This window comes from Catharus ustulatus, chromosome 11 (assembly GCF_009819885.2).
Source record: "Catharus ustulatus isolate bCatUst1 chromosome 11, bCatUst1.pri.v2, whole genome shotgun sequence".
Lineage (NCBI taxonomy): Eukaryota > Metazoa > Chordata > Aves > Passeriformes > Turdidae > Catharus > Catharus ustulatus.
Genome location: NC_046231.1, coordinates 17960226 through 17982297, shown reverse-complemented (window position 1 = coordinate 17982297; position 22072 = coordinate 17960226). Strand labels below are relative to the sequence as shown.

Sequence of the window (22072 nt, the reverse complement as noted above, 5' to 3'; positions counted from 1 at the left end):
TTTTTTTTTTCTAAGGCAAAGAAAATGGGAAACCAACAAGGATTTCAGGCACATGAGAAATAGCTTATGAATTTAGATGATAGTTCAGCAGAAATAAATTGTACATCTGTTCATTCATTTTAATAAAGTAGGGAAATGACATGCTGCTGGAGCCTTTGGAGAGTGCTGGTATTTTTAAATGATGATCCTGTAATAGTGGCATTAACATTTGTAATGCTGCCCATACTTTAGGAATTTAAGAAAAGTACATTGATGGGATAAGTGAGCTTCAACCTATAGTCTGGACTCCAGGCATTAAAAAGTGGATAAGGTGCTTCCTGAATACTCCCAAATTAGTTCAGGAAAAGCTCTACAATGGCTTTCCCATGTACCACAGGTAATCCTCTCAGTGTGTGTTGATAAAGCACACTTATTATTTCTGAATAAATAATTCAGATGTGCAACATGTAGCTGAATTTCTGCTGACTAGAACCCCAGCCTGCATTTATAGGCAGCTAAAGTGGAGTGTTTTCCTTGAAAGCAGTCCATTAAAGAGAGCAAGGAGCTGCTTTTCCTGTCTGGAAGGATGCATGGAAACATGCCCTACTTTCTGCTGAATCCAGGCAGGAACAGAACCTTTCCCCTGCATCTCCCATTGCACAGAAGTTGGAAATGGAGAGAGATGCATTGCTTCATTGTTTCTATGCTGTCATTATTTACAAAGTCAATGTGCAGATATAAAAAATAAACCACTGAGACTGCATTTTAAAAGCTGTGTTTTGATTTTCCAAACTGATCTCCATGGGAAATAATAAATTAGGAGTTCGATACTAACTGCCATGTTCCCTTTAAAAGCACAATTATTAAGATCATTAAAATTTCCTTTTAATTGATTGCATTAAAGCAATTGCTGCTGGAGTAAGTAGCATCTAAAACTGATTAGTGCTCACATATTGCTCTTTGATCAGCTGGAGGAAAGGGAAACAGGCAGGTCTGGCATCCTTGGGAAGTGAAGTTCACCTAAAACTGGATCTCAGAACCTTTTAATGATGTCCCAGCTGTTCCCCACTGACACCAAAGTGAGCCATCTGATCCTGCCAAAGCAGAGCTCTCCCAGAGCTCTGCCGACACCCCTGATTTATCCAGCAGCCCTTGAGAGTGGCTCTGTGCTCCCTGCTGCTCCCTCCAGCTCCAAACAGCCAAAACCAGCCCCAACAGGTAAACCAGGCTCTTTGTAATTTAATTCTCTTGGGAGTACAGGGGGATTAAAGAGTGGAAATACCCCTGGGACACAGAGACCCTCCCAGCCACAGAACCCTCCCAGATTTATTGGCTGGAACTGCATTTTAATCAAAAACCTGGAGGGAAGGAAACAGTTCCCAGGGACTGTCAGCCAGCCCTAGCATGGGGCATGATAAACCTGTTTGTGCCAGGAGTTTCAGGCAGTGCCTGTGTCACAGGAAAAGGACATTAAAGAGTTCAACATCTGCAGGCAAAGTTGAATTTATTTACTTATGGCTTCAATTATTATTTAAGATGGAAAATTTGAAAAGGTCAGAACTGCTACATCAGAAAGCCTGCCCTTCATTTGTCTTCAAACATACACAGGTTTCCTAGCTTCCTTCAGCCCTGAATCAATTAATCAGAAGCAATGTTCTTTGTTTTCAAATGCCAGTTGTGTTATTTCTAAATATGGAAATGTATTGTGTTATTTCCAAATGGACTTGTTGATCTTAGAGCTCTTTTCCAACCTAAATGATTCTGTGCCTCTGTGAAGCAGACAAGTAAACCCGGGTTTCTTTTTTGGTTTAACCCTTGTTAGAAAGTGCAGCTTTAGGAAAATGAAACATCAGGTCTTCAGTTTTGGTAGGCAGACACCTGTTGGCCTGTATTTCTATTTTTATATATATATATCTCTATATATGTATAGAAATCCAGATTTACTTCCCAGTCTGAAACTGCACTTCCATCTCCATTTGGATGGGAGCCACACTTTGGATGCAGGCAGTTAAGAATATCAATGCTACAGATAAATCTTCTTCCCTGATATTATTCCAGACAACTGTTGGTTTAGATTTAAACTTATTTAGCAGGATTGATTTTCCTTATGTTTCTTTCAAAACTTCCTCACATAACTCCTTTGATTTTTTCAAACTTTTTTTTTTAGATTTTTTATTTAGCTAAAAGATTCCTTTCAACCCTTTAAACTTCTCGAGGACAGCAGCGCTCTCCTCACCATCAGTCTTCTAAATGGAACAAAATCATTGATCTAAGAACATCTGACAGTGCCAGGTAATGTATGGGCACTGCCAGCCCCAGTGGCTGGAGATGGGCACAACAAATGAGCTGGGGAGGAGGAAATCAAACCTGAAAGGAGCAGAGGAGGGGATGTGTGGAAGCCAGGAGTGACAGGGCTCGATTGATGGAAGGCAGGAAAGGTGTGCACAGAGTTGTGTGAGCTCTGAGCAAACAGCCAGTGTAAGGCACTGACAACAAAAAGGAAAGCAGGTGATGAGGGCAGGAAGGAGAGTTCACTGGGGGATAGAAACAAGGGATGGGAAAAGGCAGGTCTTCCAGAAATTATAAAAAAAGGGGGAAAATCATGGGGACAAAAGGAGGATCAGGAGAGGACAAAGGTCACAGAGAGATTTTGGTGATATAGTGAAAAAAAAAAAGCTTTCCATGCAGAAAAATGATGAAAATAAGAGCAGAGAGAAAGGGAAATCACCCAGTAAAAAGCAGTCAGGAGTGTGCTGCACATCTCTGCAGTGTCCCAGGACACTGAGGAGCACCTGGAAACAGGAGCAGAGAGTTTGAGGAATGTGGGGTGATCACACTCAGAGAATCAAAGGACAGACTCGAGGAGTTTGGAGAGGGAGGGAAATTTAAAGCTAATTGTTAAAATTCAGAGCAGCCTCCTAACAGACTCCTGGCTAAAGGATAGGCTCAAAAAGGGAGAAAACCCAAGAGTTTGTTCTTTGGTTAGTTGGAACAGGAAGTTTGTTTTGTCTTAAAAAAAATAATGGGCAACAGGCAGAAGGAACTTTAAAGGATAAATTTCAGCACTGGGTAAATTAAATATCAAGGAGAGGACACAAGTGATTAGCACAGGGAAGCGAAAAAAAAATCTCTATAAAAGCTGCATCAAGAGGAGAACAGGAGTTAGAAACTCCAAAGGACTGGCTGCAGAGCAGTAGTGTTGGAGGGAAATATTGGGTGAGGAAAACAACTGAGATTTTCCTAATAGAGTGAAAGTCTAGAATGGGAAAGGGAAGATAACATCAATACTCCGTGTAGAGCTGGGCTTACACGTTTTCCTGACATATGGGCTGAGAACACAAGGGAACACATTTGTAAAAACAAATAAATATTAAGTGACTGTTGGACAGACGGCTGCAGAAAGGGCTGCCCTTGAAGCAAACAAGCATCTGGAACTCGAAGGCGAAAAGTCCTGGAAACAAGCCAAAGGAGGAGATACAAGTGTGTGAATAAACTCCATTTTCCTCAAAAAAGACTGTAACTGCAAGGAGTCCTGTATGAGCCCCCTAAGCTGCTTTTTCTTACATGTAACAACACCATTTTCATTCCTCTATGTTCATGACACAATCAGGCCTACATAATTTTATTTTTTTCCAAAATTAGTATCTTTCCCAGGCATTTGCTAAAAATTTTATTTGAATAAGCTCCTTTTAGCATGTTGAATATTACCCATTGTCTATTCTAATGCTTCAGAGCAGAACAAAAAAAGATATTTTGTCTAAATAATCCTGACATTTTGATTCGTGTGCACAGATGGTTAGCAAATTTTGGAGTAGCCAAATCAGTTTTAGTGTTGCTGAGAAAAATCTTAAAATCTCACTTGTCAGTGAAGGAATTGATAAACTGATCAAAAAACTCATTCCAACCTAGTGGAATGTCCAAGCAGCCACATAAACTATTATTTTTGAATGAATAGACTTCAGCTTTACAAATTCCCTCTGCTCATATAAACTGCAGCTATGATAGCAGCTCACACATATTGTGTAATTGCTATTAAATAGGGTTTTGTCTGCTGCAAATTGAGTATGTTAAGATCTATAGTGTGTTATCATGTTTAATCCTGCTTCTAAAACAGAACTCCCACAGATGCTGCAGGCACATCACCAGTGTGGCTTTCTGAACGTGTGGGATTGCAGTGATATTTCACAACAGTTCCTCTGTTTGTTACTTCTCAAATCAGCTGTGCCGTGTCAGACAAAGAGGTTTAGAATTCTTGGTATTGCTGTTAAAATTCTGCATTGCACAGGTGGGGAACTGAAATAATTTATACGTGGAGTAAAAGGTTCGTCAAGACCAAGAAGGAAATGCCTGGTCACCTCTTACTCACTGCCTGACCTCCAATTTACATTCTGAACTGCTCTGCACTGGAAGAGGGAAGATCAGATTGGATTTTAGGAATAAATTCTGCCCTGGGGGGTGGGCAGGGCTGGCACAGGGTGCCCAGAGCAGCTGTGGCTGCCCCTGGATCCCTGGAATGCCCAAGGCCAGGTTGGACATTGGGCAACCTGGGACAGTGGAAGGTGTCCTTACTTACCCTGGCACATAAAACAAGATGATTTTAAGTTCCCTTACAGCACAAATCATTCTGTGACTCTATGAACAAGACAATGATGATTTAAGAGTCACTCTACAATTAATACCACATGTAGAAATTTCTGTTTCCACACTAAGGATTTTTGTCACCGGATGTCACCCAGCCAAACGAAGTCTCCCAACAGAGACCCTTAAAGTTAATTTGAGAAAATAAATTGATGCATCATTTTGTGTCTTGATCTGCAAGAGCAGCTGTGTGAAGTTTCTTGGAAGTTTCTGTGTCAGCTGCCAGCAGTCAGAGTTGAAGCTGGAATTCTTTGGACAGTTAATGAAGTACAATATGCTACAAACACTCTTGGGGAAGAGTGAAACCAAAGGAAATTTCCATGGACTGCTTCACCAGTACATTTAGAGGGGAAAAATTATCAGGGAAAATACTCAAATTTCTAAATGTCCACTACAATTAAAATCTGTAGAAAAAAGTCCTAATTTGATTTGAAGGCAACTGCAAAATTCCAGCTGGTGGAAAATCACATAGCCACTCCTGGCAATGATTGCTAATAATTATGTTTATACAGCTTCCCTGAATAAGTGCTCCAAGACTAGGTCTGGAGACATTACATTATCTTTGTTTAGCTTGTGCTTCCCCTCAAGAGCCTTTGTCTGAGCCTTCCTTCCTTTTTAATTTCAGCTCTCCAGCTCCTCACCCAAACGTGTTTGTGCTAGAGGTACTCCAAACTCTCACTGCTACTGTTTACTTTGTAATCCTGACCTTAATATCTGTCATAAAGTTCACACTTCATAGCCCACATTGAGGAAGCATATTAACCTTCACTTCTTGGAGCAGAGAACAATAAATTGTGGGTTTATGGCTTTTCTGCAGTGTTTGGATATTTGCTGTGTGCAGAAGCAGATGGAAGGAGCCTTTGGAGGATAAGTCAGCACTGCAATGGGTTTGTGGTGAGAATTTGCCAGCTGCAGTGAGAATTGCTGTTATTACCAGGAGCTGCTGCTGACCTTCCCAGCACAACCAAAGGCTTGCAAAAGGCAGAGAGGAGTTTGCATCAGGGTGGCTCAAATCAGCTGAGGACAACAAATCAGGGCAACTGCACAAAGGGCAGGAAAGGAACAGTGGCAAATGGAGGGGAAAGAGAACAAGGACTGGCAAAAATGCAAGTTTACTGTGTGAGCCTACTTGGAGTGCTGGGAGGAAAATCAGATGTGGAGGAGCAGCACAGTGCCTCTGTGCTCCTCCCCAAATCCCCACTGTTGGAATCATCATTTCTATTCACAGACCCTTCCCTGCCTTGTGCAAGCGTTTCTCAGCTGCTCCCAGGTTATAAAGCAGGCACTCTGTTGTTTTATGTACCGCTGAAATGTGTTTATCTGGAGATTAAATAGACAACTTCATGTATTTCCTGACCTTGGTGGAGAGAAACAAAGCAGTGAAGTCACCCCTGACGAGCAGAGATAAATGCAGAGCCTGCTGCTTCTGCCATGCAGAGTATCCAGCCCTAATTATGTGATAAGTGCATGGACTCCGTGTTGAACACATTCTGCAAAAGTTCTTGAACAAAGTGCTTACACTGGTGATGCAGATAGCTTGCTGAAAGCCACATGAATACAGATGATTATGCACACAGTGTGAATCTGGATGAGTACAGGTCTTCCAAACAATATTATTCCGTTGGCTTGGTTTATTTATTTATTTATTTTTTTTTTTGCTGAAGAGCTCTCTGTTTCAGTCGATGCACAGAATAATCACATTTGTTTTCCTTTCTCTGAAGTTCTACTCTTGAAATGCTGCAGCAGAGTATTTGTTGTTAAGGTCATTGGTAATTCAGTCCTGAGTGGTGCTGAGCATTTCTCATCACATGAGAATCCTCAAGCCAGCTAATTCTGATGAAAACTGACACACAATATTCAAGAAGAAATTTAAAAAAATAACAAAAAGGGTAATTTCATTATCCAGATATCCAGACTGTTTAAATAAGTCTTCCAGATGTCCTTAGTTTGGTAGCACCACAACACAACTCAAGAAATATTAATGAACCTTCTTCTTGATCATGGGCATTCTTCCAGGTTATTTGACAGTGTTTTGAAGAAAGACAGACATTTGGAATAATTGCACTGAGAATCAAAGCAATCTCTTCTCCTAAATCCAGTTTTCTGAACTCCAGTGGGCACTAGATGTCTTTACAGCTACTTTATTAAGTTCAATAATATTTTAAAAATTATTGACATCTAAAATGATTTAAGGAAAGAAAAGAGGAGGTGTCTATATGCCAGTTACTTAGATTTTTAGGTTCCTAAACTATTTGTGTGATTTTGAAATCTGTTCTACAAGTCATGACATCTCAGAAAACTCTGGATGCCTTGAACTGTACCATGGGTGAGACCAATTATCAACCATGAAGAAAAGGTGCAGTCGCTAAAAATTTCAATTTCATTTTTGCAGTGACAACAGAATGCTCACAGTCTTCATTTAGAAAATATAAAATATTTGCTGGTTTGTTTCCTTTCCTAAATTCTGCCTCTCACACATGAAAAATAGACCAGGTAACATCTTTCATTTGCTTTCGAGGAGACTTTTGGGCACTTGGAGTTATGTCAAGTGTGTTAGTGAACTCCTGCAGGAAGATGAAGTGGAAATAAAGCTGAGTGAAAAGGTCAGTGCAAATATTTATCTGGTGGAGAGGCTTCTGAAGGTTAAGATATGCTCCAGGAGCCTTTCTAGCTGTACTTAGAGCTCTAGAAAAAAGCAAGGGTGGCCAAAGAGCTCCTCCGTGGTGATCCCCAGCCATCCTGGAGCTGCTCTTTGTGCCAGACTTTCCTGACAGCTGCAGGGGCTTTGCCCTGCTCTGTTGAGTTTCTGCATGAATTCTGATTTCTCTGCATGGGAATTGTCTCACAGCCCAAAACTGGGAGCCAAATGGAAATTCCAATATGCATTCTGTGATTTTTGCTGTAATGGTTTTATCCATCCCACAAAACTCTTTCTCCTGCCTAATCAGCGCTGGGGGGGTTTGATCCAATTTGAACAGGCTGCTGGAGTTTTACATTGGTTCCCATCACTTTTGGGCCATAATGAAACTCTGATTTTTAACTATCAGCCTGGCAGTGGATCATCATCAGAGCTGCTGATGCTGCTCCAGCACCTCTGCCCTTCCAAGGAGCAGAAGGAGAGAGCAGCCTGTGATGTGGGAAGGACCCAAACTGGTTTATTCTCCACCTCACTGAGCCACCCTGGCAGCTCCTGCTGCTCCTGTCTCTGTTCAGCCTGGTTTGCACTGAGATTTCCATCCCTGCAGGGACTGGGAGAGGCTGCAGCCCTGCCCAGGCTCCCCAGCTGGTTTCAGTCACAGGACAGCACTGCTTTGGCTCTGTTGCCTCTGGTTCTCACTAGGAATCTCTCCCAGGCACATGTAAAGATCTGAGGGAGGGGGCTGGAAGGGGAATCATCCACCATTAACATGATTGTGTCTAAAAGTGTGGTCCAGCTCACTGGAAGTCCTGCACAGAAAGGAACAAATTAATTTTGTGTCCCAAAGGGCAAAATTTTCCCTGCAAGACAAGGTAAGAAGGACTCAGCCCACAGAAGGAGAGGTGGGATTGATAGTGTAGGGTTAAAAATGTTTCTAAAATAATGGGAATTATATAAAACAGTTTCAGGGGTGGAAAGAAAGGTTGGGTCTGGTAGGGCTGGGAAAGGGAACCAGACCTGGGAATGAATGTTGGGCTTTGTCTTTATTGAATCATGTGAAACTGCACCTGTGTAATCATCATATGATAAATAATATTATTTTTAAATGTAAGAATAAATTGAATATATTATTGTTTAATCGTAATAAGAATCATGAGAAAGGGTATTCTATGATGAAAATCACAAGAATCCATGCTTGGATAAGATCAATGCATACAATAGAACAATATGGGTTTAATAATCATTATATAGTTACATAACAAAAGGGTATAAAAACTTGTCCCTCTGGAATCCATGTGGAGTCAGATTTGGGTTTGTACCCCTGATTCCCAGAGCTCTGCAATAAAATCATCTGCAGATAATCATCCTGTGACTGTGTGTTTCTACACTAACAAGATTGGTTTGGTTTAAACATTCAAAGTCAATGAGCAGAGCTGCTCTGTGTTGCCAGGGTCTGTTTGCCACAGAAAATAAAAGCATTGTGTCTAAAAGAGACATTTTTGTATAAGAAATATGGAAAAGTGATCCAGGAGGAACCTTAAAATTGCTTGGAGCTCCGTATTTATTCCCAGGTACAGTTTAGCCAACACCAAGAATTAAGACAGGGACTCTCAAAAGCTTCAAGCCCATTTCTCCACAGTCTGAGCTGCAAAATAAATCTGTGCAGATGGTTCTGTGCCAGTCTCACATCCTGTGTGAGCCAGAGGTGCAGATTGTCCTCCAGGGGCTGCACACCCAGTGGGAACCACAGCTGAGCCAGGACAGCACTGCAAGTCATCATAAATCATGGAGACAAGAACCCAGCCGCTCACAGGTCTCTACAGGAACTGATGAATCATTTATTAAAGCTCCCATTAGTCATTTATTACTCCTTTATAAACCATTTATCAGCTGGTATTCAAAATGGGAGCAAATCAGATTTTTCACAGAAGAATCCCAGCTCTAGTGTATCTCAAGTCTCACTGTGGTGGTGTTTTGTCAAATTACACAAATTTTATTCTGTTCACAGGAGGAAAAATCTTTATTTTATTGGAAAATTCTTTTCTAAGAACATATATATTAAAAAAAAAATGATACCAGGAAAAATATTTTCCCTAATCTTGTTCTCCCTGGTGTGACAGAATTATTTCTGCTGATATACATTTCTTTGTCCCAGAAATGGATGGAATTGAAGGTGAGGCTGGAAGAGGCAGACAGAGGAATTGTGTGAGGAGTGGCTGTTCCCTGGCCAAATGAAGTCTCAGTTATGTGCCAGTGAGAGCACTGTGACAAATCCCACTTTTCCAGTTTGCCTGGGCATGGGCTGCAATCCCAAATCTGTGGCAGAGAGGAAATGTGGGGACTGGGGGCACTGCAGAAAAATCATCCCCTTCAGCCACAGCCTGCATTCCTCTCTCAAGTGCCTGGCAGGATTTACCAAGGAGAGACAATATATCTGATATTTAGGGAAAATAACACACTAAAGAGCAGCAATGGATGTTTTAAAAATTCAGGGCAGAAGATAAAGGCAAACAGAGTCTCGTTTTTGGAATCTCGTTTTTGAGCACACACTCTGAGGCAGGAATGGAATAAGTAGGATTCATTGGACTGTTCTTGTGGAGAAGAAGAAAAGACAGAAAGAGGTCAAGTCCATATCTTTCTTGTGTTAAAACTCATTTTTTCCTTCCCCTAGGTCTTAGGCAGTATCTGGGCAGAGCCAGGCCTCCAGGAACAGATAGAAAAGGAGAATTTGCCAGCTCCAGCAGATGCTACACTGTTAATTTTTCATCACCCCACAGCCACAGTGACATCAACTCTAGAATAAAATCCCTTTTTTTTTTTGCAGGATACAACACTGCAGTGATCTATCAGCCACTCTTACAGTGACACAAGAAAAGAATTCTCATTTTTGTGAATGTTCTAGGTAGGAAATCAATGCTCAGCACCATTGGTGTTCACCCAGTCCAGCTCATTCCCACTTGGAATATCCTGCAGGATGCAAGCCAGGAATCAGCTTTTCCAGAACAATCTGTGCCTGCTCCTTGCTTTGCTTCATTCCTTATTTTCACATAAGCAATCCCTTGATGCTGAACAAAATTTGAGCCTAAGGCCTTTCCCTGCTGGAAACTCCAAAATCCTCTGTGACACAAAATAATAATAATAATTCACAAAATTAATTTTAAAACTTTTTCCCATTATAGAAATAAGGTTGTAAATTTTACAAAGAGGCCACTAACTTTGCAAGTATCTCTATTTTCAGTCTCTGCAATTTCAATCTGGCACAATATCCCAGCCACTGTGACCTTTTAAAAGGCAGACCTTGCTACCTCACCTGGGATTTTTGGAGGCAGTCTTAAAATATTGCTCTATTTGGCGTTAAAGATGAAATTATTAAAACCCCTGGAGGGAGCAGGGCACTGTTTGCACACCTGAATGGGTTTTTACACTGCTCAGAGCCCGTTATTAGCAGGAAGTGTAGATGTGAGACAGAACAAGACAGATATTTTGGCAGAGTGTGGAGTGACAGGGCAGTAAGCAAATAATGAACTGGGCTGAATCCCACGAAGCAAAACCTCATTTATTGAGCCATCAAAGCCTCCAGGGCTCCAGCTCTTCCTCTGCAGGTAATAAAGGAATTGCTCTGCTGGATCACAGCCAGGCTGCTCAGCTGACACTCCATGGATGAACTTTTCCTGCCCCACACTGGCCCAGGAGTGGGGTGCAGGGAGGGGAAAAGGGGAGCTGGAAGAACAGAATTATTGGATAAGCATTCCCTCTTCCAGGAGAGGGACTTTCCACAAGGTCAGGTAGGGATAGGACAAGAGGGGATGGACTTTAGCTGAAGAAATGTGGATTTAAATTGGGTATTTGAAAGAAATTCCTCCCTGTGAGGGTGGTGAGGAACAGGGTGCCCAGAGAAGATGTGGCTGTCCCATCCCTGGAAGGGTCCAAGGTAATTAAATAAATAAAAGAAGCTGCACTCTGGAATCAAAGCTTCAGATCTACTGAATTTGAGCTTTCTCCTTCAGAAGCTACCTGGGAAAATATTCTCTTCTTCTTTCAGCTCTGATTTAATGAATAATATTGCAGCCTGTGGTATGCAGCTGGTGTTTAAATGCAACAACGAAGTACTTTCAGCAGAATAAAGCAAATAAAGTGGCATTAAATTAACTGATAGACACCTCCCTGCTCTCATAGCACTTATTTTAAATACAGAACATGCTCCTGAAGGGGGTTGGCACCACACATTAAAGGCTGATTTTTCCTGCCTTCTTCATGGAACAGGAATATCACTTAGCAGGGCAGAGGGAAGAGTTCTGAGGTCATTAGCATCTCTAAATAATGAAAGGTTCAAACCCACATTAAACCATTAATGCTGCTATGGAAAAGAAAAAACTTGCAAGAAAAATATCTAAGAGCAGATTTTTCAAAGAAAACAAGACAATGCTGTCTTTTCACACCTATTTAATTTCCATGCTAAACCCCCAAACTTTCCAGGATGTAAAGTGTCTTTTACTGTCCCTGACAGAACTGAATTTATGAATATTTCTGAATTTCCACAGAAATTTATACCAACAATACATTTGTGACTAAGCAGGCACATGAATTTTTGTGTCCAAATTGCCAAACAATTAAGTCAAACATTTATAATTATAGAAAGACTTCTTCAAAAGAATTAAATCTAGAAATATTTCTTTCAGAGAAGAATTCTCCAACTTTGGAAAGTCAAGCAAGTAGGACTCTGACTGACATGAATTGCTATTAATATTGATTAATCCAATAAATTCTTATCTTTAAATACACCAAGCTGTCCTTGTACATTGTTATTTTCCAGAGGGTTTTAAAAAATACAGCATTTCAAAGATATTTTAAGTATTGGTTGTCAGGAAACAGCTTTCAGAGCATTAAAGGCCTGATCTAAAAGGGAATTAATAGTTTGATCATAGTCACTTAATTGTCACCTCTGTACTTGAAAGGTTTGGATCAGTGTCTCTATGACAATTTTCAGGTGACTGAAACATCATTGCCAAAGCATTTTACTGATGTAATTATAGATATTTCCTTGGCATAATTGTCATTGTTTCTACTTTGTTCTTCTTTGTTTCTTTTTTTTTTTTTTTAACCCTTCTCTGTCATGTTTGAATCTGGTATTCATTTACTTTGTATTTATCAAAGAAGTAATTATTAAAGTAAAACAATAGCAATTTGTTTCAATATAATCCATTGCCAAATTGCTAATATTAGACCAGGAAACAAATTTTTAAAAGGTAAAAGTATAATTCAGGTTAAATAAAGAAACTTCTACAGCAACAGGTTTCCTTTTTCTTCTTCCACAATTATCTTAAAATCAGGATCTCAGGCTTACTTCTCATATTTTGGGATTTTTCCTTAAAGGCTTGCAGAGCCCCATGAAAATTTGAAAATTTTAGCAAAATCCAAGCTGGCTGTTATTAGGTGAAACTTTGAAAATTCTCTCATTTTCTCCAGATACCAAAAACCAGAAATGCAGGGGATGGAAGAGAGCAGCGTGGGCAGGGCAGAGGTCTGGGGTGCAGGCAGGGAATTCCCTGCCCTTGGTTTTGGGGTTTGTCAGAACTTCCCAGCACCCTTCAGCTGAGTTCAATTTACAGCAAAAAAATCCTTTCCTGGCAAACTCCACCTGGAGGTTAAATTTGAAGCTTTTAGGACTGAGGTTTTAATGACAGAGCCCCAAACTCTGGCTGGCTCACAGTCTTAAGCCAGTTTGGCTCTTGCCCCCCACAGGAGCAAAAGGAGGAAGTAACCACCAGCAGATTTATTTTATGGCTTTGCACCCTGCCAACCAATCCCTAAATGACATAATTTTTTACCTTGTGGTTGCACTGTGGTTTGGAGCTGATGCACACACGTTTATTAATGTGAATAAAAGAAAAGAGCAGCTCCAGGAAAGTCTGTCACACCAAGCTAAAACATTCTGCTTTCCTCAAAGAACATCTTTCTGTTTAGAAAGCAGCTAATCACCACTACTTGCACTGTTTTGTAGGGAACAGATGGGCAGCTCTTACCTCCTTCTTGGTGAATTCTGGTGCGTGGTCATTTTTGTCATCAATGAGAATGGTGGCAGTGGCTGTGCCTGTCAGTCCCACATCCATCCCACCCATGTCCTTGGCTTCTACAACCAGCTCATACTTTGGGCTTTCCATAGTCTGAGAAAAAACAAAGAACAAAAAACAGAAAAGGAAGGGTTAAGGAAAAAAATAAAACCACAGAGATAACATGCTATTTTAAATTCATATTAAAATAATAAATTAAAAAAAAAAAACAACCAAAAAACTTTATTTGGCCTAATAAAACATAGGAGAGAACAGATCTGTTATCACAGTTTTACTGAAACACAAGCACAGCTTTCTCTCAGATCAGTGCTACCCTGCAAACCTCATTTGCAATCCAGCATGAAGGTGAATATTGGTAAACAGTACATAATTTATCCTGTTATTTAGGAAGATTAGGAAAGAGGTAAGAAATTAAAATATACTTGCTCTTTAAGAGTAAGCTCTACCTTCAGTGCACCAATATTTAGCAGCTTGCTTCATCAGTGTTATGATGTACATAATTAAATACTAATGTCACAATCTACATATAAATTCACTTTATTAAACCCCATCCATTCTGAGCATTAGCATTTAGACTGGTAATCTAAGTTTGCTCCACTGCAAGAAACAAAAAAGCAGTTTCCAAAAAGGGGAGAGACTTCCAGCTATTGCCCAAAGCAAATGTGCAGAGTGCCATTAATGGTTTATGTTGCTGATATCTGATTGCCATGTCCAGGTTCTTATCTGGCTGCCCCCGGCTGCAGAACCAGGCACAACCTGTTCCTGTGGGGCTCCCAGGAATTCTGCCAAGGATTTCTCTAGGAATTTCATTGCAGTGAGTTCTGTGTGCCCAAAGGCCACTGAGCAGCCCCAGCACAGCACACAGAGGGGGAAGTGCTGCTCTCTGAATCCACAGTGAGAACATTGCATCACCCAGGAAGGTTTGTCCAAACCCTCCTGCAAAATAAATAAAAATAAACCTGGATCCCAGGGGAAAGCTGCAACCAAGCCACTGCTTTTGGAACCTCTTGGAACTGGGTCTGCAAGCTCTCAATTCCCAGCTTTTCCCTCATCACCCCTGGCCTTTACCCAACACTTTTCCAGGGAATTGGCAGCAGGGACACAGCCCAGCAGAGCAATCTCTTGGCTCACCCAGTTCTGCAGCCAAGGGATTTGGAAGCTTTTCCCAAATAGAGAATTTTGGATTATATGTTCTCCTGGGCACATCCCACCATCTCTTGTTTTGGAGAGCATGTGAGAAGGAGATCCCAGTTCTCAGTACATAGATTTTGAAGCATTTTCAGGCCAAGAGAGAAGCAACCACCTCAGTTACTCATCAGATCAGCTATTATGAAACAATATATTTACACGTAAAGTCAACAACTCAAGCCAGAAGACGAATTTTGTTCTAAAAACAGATGGACTGCTAAGAAATAAAAGGCCCTGCCACACAGGGAATCCTAAGAAATCTATTTCCTGAAGTCTTACATTATTCCATGAAATTCATCTCAGAAGGCGGCAAACCAAGAACAGAGATTTGATTTATAACATCATTAAAAAAATACTCAAAGAAGTATTACTGACACGTCTGCAGCACAAACTCACACCATGGAGGGGAACTAAATCCACAATTTTCATATATTTGTTTTGTAAAGCACATTAAAAGCTGAATGAGACTTCTGTGCCCTCCTCTAGCTGAAACTTTTTCATTATTTTGATTAGAAAGTCGTTATTATTGTACGGAAAATGTGCAAAGCCATTTATCACTTCATGTTTACAAGCCTCCTTGCTCAGAAAGAAGCCCATTTTTACTCACAAATTGGCCTTTTTTCCATTGAAAACCATCCCATTTTCTATTGAAAGCAAGCCCATTTATGCCAGAAATTGCATCTACTGCAGCAGAAATGTCTGTGACAGGAGTCCAATGTTTAAGCTCGCGCAAAATGTGAAAAACGTTGAATTTTGAGTAGTATTTCATATAATTATGAATACTTCACACTTCCCTGCTATGCAGCACTTCCTACAGCTCGTTGTGACACCAAATATTTGCTTTGCTGGAGGAAGCAGCTGCTAACAGATGCAAACCCTGAGCAGAGGCTTGTTCCCATCAGAGGCTCTCTCTGCTTTCTCCTGTAAGGACCTCTCAGAATCCTCCTGCTCCCAGCCCAGCTGAGGCAGGCAGCAGCAGGGATTGTTTGGAGCAGTGGGATTTACCCAAAATGGGATTTCTGCAGGCAGGGCAGGGCTCCCTGTGCTCCCAGTATCCCCATCCTGCAGGGATGTGGCTGTGCTGGGGGGTCAGGGCTCCTCTCATGGCACCTCCTCAGCATTTCCCTCTTCTCAGAAATCAGACCTTTGACCTCAGTGTGTTCTTCCTCCTTTTTCTCTTGTCTTGTGAGGAATAAGTGCTGCTGGAAGGAGGCAGTGGAGGAGAACATCCTTCCTTCCCCATCCCTGCCCAGCTGCAGGTGAGCAATACATGCAGCACCCAAAATTTGCATCATTTTGGGACTCCACAGAGACTCAGACATGTCCCACCAAGTCACTGCCTGTCACTAAACCCAGACCTGCTCCTAAGTGACCTAAGCAGAGCCTTGCACAAGCAATCCAATCAATACCACTTGTTTAGTGAGATATTAGCAACAGAAACAAGCCCCAGCTCTCAACAAGTGGGACCTGCAGCTCCAAAGGGTAATGGATTATTTTAATAAATGAACATCAGCTCGCTGCTGGTGTGGCTTGCTATTTATCTACTGTGACTTTGTGGAGTGTGACACTGTTGAGAGGGTTTGTATAATTACAGCAGGAGAACCATTCCTTTGCCCATAAATTTTCCCTTTAGTCATTCAACCACGGCAGGGGTGATGCTGCCGAGGAGGTGAGCTGTGTCCTCAGTGCTTTCCTCCAAAAGTCCCTCCCTGCCACCCCCACCAGAGTCAACACTGCCATCAGATCCCAGTCCCCTGCTGCCCTGAGCTGGCTCAGCACCCCAGAGCAGGGAGAGGCAGCAGTGACACTTTTTTCAGAGCTCAGCTTCCTGACAAAGCCACAGGAGCTCATCACAGCCCAGGGGAACGAGCAGAGTGCAGGCACTCACAGGGGAATGAACCGAGGGAGAGCTTTTGGGGAGTGCTGAATGAAACCAGATGATGATGATGATGATGATGATGGCTTTCTGCTGGCTTTTAATCTTTCAGTATCACAAATACAATAAAAAGCTATCAGTGAGTGAAGAGAAGCAAGCCCTGGCTGTCAGTATTTCACACCAGCAGCAGGAACAGTCCAAGCCCTGCTTTGGGCTGTCCAAATTCAGCTGGAATTGGCAGCACCATCAGTGCAATATTCAGAATGTAAGGTGGGAACCAGGGAAGGCTCAGGGCTCTTGGGGCTGTGATTCCCTGCAGCAGCACCCAGGGCTCTGCCAGCAGCAGAACTCCAATCACTTTCCCCAGGAAACCCCAGTCCAATATTCCTCCCCTGCAAAACACCCATGGATTGCTTATTTTGGACAGGAGACACTCAGTACCACAGCACCAAACCTTCCTTTAGTACTTCAGTCCTCATCCAAAAAAAAAAAAATTGATGAGAATATAAATCCCTAAATTCCCAGAAAGTTGGTGAAATTAAACCAAACTGTGTTTGGGAAGCAAACAATGCACAGAATGTTCAAAATCCTTACAAGGGTTTTAAGGATCCTTTCAATACTAATTATCAATAGAGAGCTTTCTGACTATTCTGTGGATATTTGTATTTCTGTAATGATGCAACAGTGCCTCGACTCTTGTGTTTCTAATTCTGTTTATAAACTATGTATTTATGCACAATTCTGTATCAGGAGTGTGCTGCCATATCGTATTTGGTACTAATGACTTTATAATATAATGCTAACCAGAAAGAAAAATTCTTTGGATTGAAATAATTTCAGTTGGTGCTAAATAAATGCTTGTGTTCATTTAAGATGATAATTGCATATAATGCATACTGAATATGTCCTATTAAGATATAATCAATGTTCTTGTTGAGTAACAATATCAACATTGAATCTAACATTATCTGAGTATGCTTGTCAGGATTTTGACAAATGTAAAATTAAAAAAAAATGAAGCAAAGTGACTATTAGCAGCTCTAACAGACATAATGCTTTGATAATTATAATATCAGCATTTATTTTAAATGCCAGTTTCTGCTGCTTAAAAAGGGCGATATACACTGAGGCTTTGCATTTAGAGTTTGAATTACAGTTTGATGAATAGAAAACCCAAACTATTCTGTAACATAAATCCTCTTTAGCTCACCAATTTCCAATTTTTTCATATCATAAAGGGAGGTCTATAGTTAATCACTGTAATAATGTACTTCTGTTATGAAGAAAATCAATATCTATTTACCACCCGTGGGAGACGTGGAGTCCATGGCTATATCTGGAAGCAAAAAGAAGACTAAATTTTTCCCCTTCAGCAGTAGCCATTAAAAAAAGAAAGAAGTTGCTTCAAAGTGTTTGAACCAAATTGGTTTCCTGGCCAGAATTATTTGTTTTCCATCATGATGAAATCTGTGACTATTTAATCTATAGAATGTACAGGATCAAGGCTTGAATTCCTCATAGCCTTTCATTTATTCTAAATTACAGATAAATTTGCACATTTAATTCTTCATAATGCTGGCCTAACCATAGGGCTTGTGTTCATGGATGATTTTGTTACATTTTACATGGAAATACAGGAATTTTACAGGCATACTTTCAACAGTCTGTGTAAAATTATAAGTTTTGACTGAGGTACAAATTAAGATTTTGATATTGAATTAATATCACTTTGTAGAAGCCTGTACACATGTGCATCTTGGCAGTTATATATTTATTTTAATATAAATATGAATATAAATATTAACACCACTTAAGGGAGTTTCCTTAAATGGATGATGATATTCATAAGAATTTCTCCTCAGGCAGAGATCACCAACATTTAGGACAGAACAGTGGCTAAAGTTTGGGTTTAGTCTGAGCTGTTACCCTTTAAATCATTATTGTTTGTTAGGCTACTACAAAAAGTAAGCCCAGGGAAGAGGGTAAATATTCAATATTTTGAAAAAAACTTAATTGTTTTAAAAGACACAAGACCACTGAAGTTGGTGCCCCCACATTGCTTTTCACCAGGCACAGATATTTCCCTTCATAACAGAAGGATATTGATCTGCAACAGCCACTCACTAGATGCTCATGGTTTGCAGAAAATATCATTTTCCATGTCAGCTGTGCTAGAAGTATAAAGTACTATAATAATTTTTAATAGCTTTGGAGAATAAGAATCACAATGTTCCAAGGAAAATACTTGCTGTCAAATATACTGAAATCACCCTTTTCTTTTGAAAACTCAAGGTATGTTTCAGCTTTCCTCTTAGATCAATGTATGTAATTTCCTTTTTTTTTTTCCTTTTTCAGGCAAAAAGTTCAGTTGATCCTCATAATTAAACAGTGCTGCAGAAATCTCTCACTCCAGTGTGAAAGCATCAATTATTATGTAACTTCTTGTGCTGATTTTAGACCACTTAATCACTCATAATTCCTCTCTGAGAGGTGCCAGGAATACAAAGACAGCACTCCTCTCACCAAGCCCTCTGTTGGCTGGAGTGAGGGTCTGCTCCCCAGGAATGGGCTTGAGTAGAGAAAAAACAACTCCACGATGGTCTGTGAACAAACTCTGATGTGTGCAAACATTCCCTGTGGGTGGTGTCACTGCCTGTCCCCTTCCAGGGGCTGGAAACAACACACACAGCCGTCCTTGCTGGGACAGAGCTCCTCTGGGCCCAAAACCATGGGAATCCAGAGCTCAGAATCCATGGGAACTCCAGAGCCCAGAAACAATGGGAATTCCAGAATTCAGAATTCATGGGAACTCCAGAGCTCAGAATTCATGGGAACTCCAGAGCTCAGAAACAATGGGAACTTCAGAGCTCAGAATCCATGGGAACTCCAGAGCTCAGAATCCATGGGAATTCCAGAGCTCAGAAACCATGGGAATTCCAGAATTCAGAATTCATGGGAACTCCAGAGCTCAGAAACAATGGGAACTCCAGAGCTCAGAATCCATGGGAACTCCAGAGCTCAGAAACAATGGGAACTTCAGAGCTCAGAATCCATGGGAACTCCAGAGCTCAGAATCCATGGGAATTCCAGAATTCAGAATCCATGGGAACTCCAGAGCTCAGAAACAATGGGAACTCCAGAGCTCAGAAACAATGGGAACTCCAGAGCTCAGAATCCATGGGAATTCCAGAGCTCAAAATTAATGGGAATTCCGGAGCTCACAATTCATGGGAATTCCAGAGCTCAGAATCCATGGGAACTCCAGAGCTCAAAATTCTTGGGAATTCCAGAGTTCAAAATTAATGGGAATTCCAGAGCTCACAATCCATGACAATTCCAGAGCTTAGAATCCATGGGAATTCCAGAGCTCAGAATCCATGGGAATTCCAGAGCTCAGAATCCAGGACTATCCAGAGCTTAGAATCCATGACAGTTCCAGAGCTCACAATTCATGCCCAATCCATGCCATTCCAGCCTGCTGGAGCTCCCCTGCCCTTCCTGCAGCCACAGGATTCTTTGGGAGAGGAACCATGGAAATCATGGCACAGCTTCCCATGTCCTGCATCAGAATCCCCCCTTTCCCAGAGCCTGCACCAGAGAGAGCCTCCAGCCCTCTCTGCACATACAGCACTGAATGTTCTGCTTTAAATGGTACCTGGCACCACTCCTATTCCTTAGAGGCTCTTAACCTACCACTTTACACTCCAATTTTTGGTGCTGGATAGAAAACACTCTCCATCACCCACATTAATTAACTGTACCCCAAAGAAACCCCAGGGATGGACTAGATTACATCATGTCCCTGGTGCTTAACATTTTCCAAAGCTTCATGCTGAACACTGCAACAGTGCTAGAAAGCAAAAAGATTTCAAAGGGATTTTCCACTAAAAGCAGAATATATGGCTGGAGACATTGAGAATCTGACTGACAAGTGTAGGAGGCACCATTCTCGCCTGTCCTGATTATTACACTTCTAAAAAAGTATTACAGCTACTACACAAAATGCCTAATTACATTTACAAAGGTAACTTTTGGACAGAGCACATGAAAAGAACTGTGTCTCAGAATAAAGAAATGTCTGCATCAGGACACCTGGCTGGATGAGGGAAGGGAAGAAGCAGCTCAACATTTTCAACAGGACTTTCACTCTGGTTGTCTCCACCAGCAAAATCTCAAGGGAGCTGTCAGGAGCACTCAAGGTAAGAATTCCCTTCTGTATTACAAATATTTACTTCAACAAAGCTTTTTTAAATTTTTTTTTCCCAAATTACTGTGTTGCTGTAATAAATGTTCATTTAGACAAATCAATATATTTCCATAAAAAGTGGTCTCCTGCAACACCCAATCAGCTCTGTTTGCAGTGTTAATTATATATTTCATTGTAAGAGTCACAATTTGCAATTCAAATAATCCACAGGCCAAAAGGTATTTGCTGAAAAAAATGGTAAAATAATTTTCAGCTATTAACATATTAGAGTTGTACAATCTGTTTGCAGACAATTTGTGAGGAGAAAAGAGGGCAAAGTTGTCCTAATAAATTATTAGCTGCAAATTATTGAATCATTCCTAGTCCCTGTTGTAGGTAGGAATGAGTCTATTTAAATCCAAAAACATGAAAGGAGAGACAAGTTTCTCCTACACAGTAACCTCAAATGGCTTTTAGTAGAGACAGCTTTTCAAATATCTCTATATGAAAATCCCAGTGCCAAGAGGATTCCCTGAGTGTGTGGAGGGTGTAAAGGTCAGATAAAATGGATCAGGACAGAGATGAGAAAAGGAGTTCTGCTGGAACTCTCAGAGAGGAGAACTCAGGAGCAACCCCAAAGCATTCAAGCCTGAAAAGTCTCTCAGGCAAGAATAAATCAGCACAGCTCCACTGATTTCAAATGAACTTCCCAGGTTTATTTACACTTTTATTAAGCTTTAACTTGCCCAGTGTGTGAATGAAAAGCTGGCAGGTTCCCATAGGTTTGTACTCAAAGCAAACCAGAACTCAAGGTGAGAGGCTGATTCCAAAACATGACACAAAAACATGGAAACAAAGATCCCAGAACACACACTTTGATAAAAGTCCCCAAATTCCCCAAAAGAGGAGGATGGAGGTGATTCTTCCTGCCTTGATGCAGGTGTAATCACATAAAAACTGGGGAAATCTGCAGCAGTCACAGGAGGGTGCCTGTGTTTGTGCAGCACTGCCCTGGACACTGGTGACAAACCCAAGGCATGGACCCACAGGGAGGGGATCACCCCATGCTGTAAATATTTCCTACAGAAGGAACAGCTGATCAACATTCCCCTTCCTTACTGGGGACAAAACTGCTTTCCCAAGAGCTGTGGCCAGGAGCCAATGCCACTTCTCAGTGACTTCACTGACAAATACAAACTGCACCTGCAGCTCCAGAGCAGGGCAGCCTCCACTGAGCAAAGAAACAAAAGGATCAGCATCCAGCAGCTTTCCCCATGCTTGAGTTTGCTCCTCCTTGAGTCTGATTCAGGCTCAAGAAGCCTTGAAGTGTTTCCTGCAAGCTTTGGAGGAGGATATTGAACAGCCCTGGAGTTCTATCTCCTTCAGGTGCCAAGAAGGAGATTGGAGCAAGGAAAAAGTAAAGTTTTTTATGGCAAAGAAGGGCAGATTTAGATTGGATGTGAGGAAGAAATTCTTCTCTGTGAGGGTGGGGTGCC

The 22072-nt window shown here is 41.2% G+C and overlaps 1 protein-coding gene across 1 annotated transcript in view; it reads right to left on the bottom strand.

Moving 5' to 3' along the window:
• The window catches only part of CDH13 (cadherin 13), a 445458-nt gene that overhangs the window by 69056 nt on the left and 354330 nt on the right, over positions 1-22072 (bottom strand). The window contains exon 8 of the mRNA XM_033069460.2: positions 13279-13419. Within this exon, the coding sequence (XP_032925351.1) occupies positions 13279-13419 (141 nt within the window). The remainder of the gene's footprint in view (positions 1-13278; positions 13420-22072) is intronic.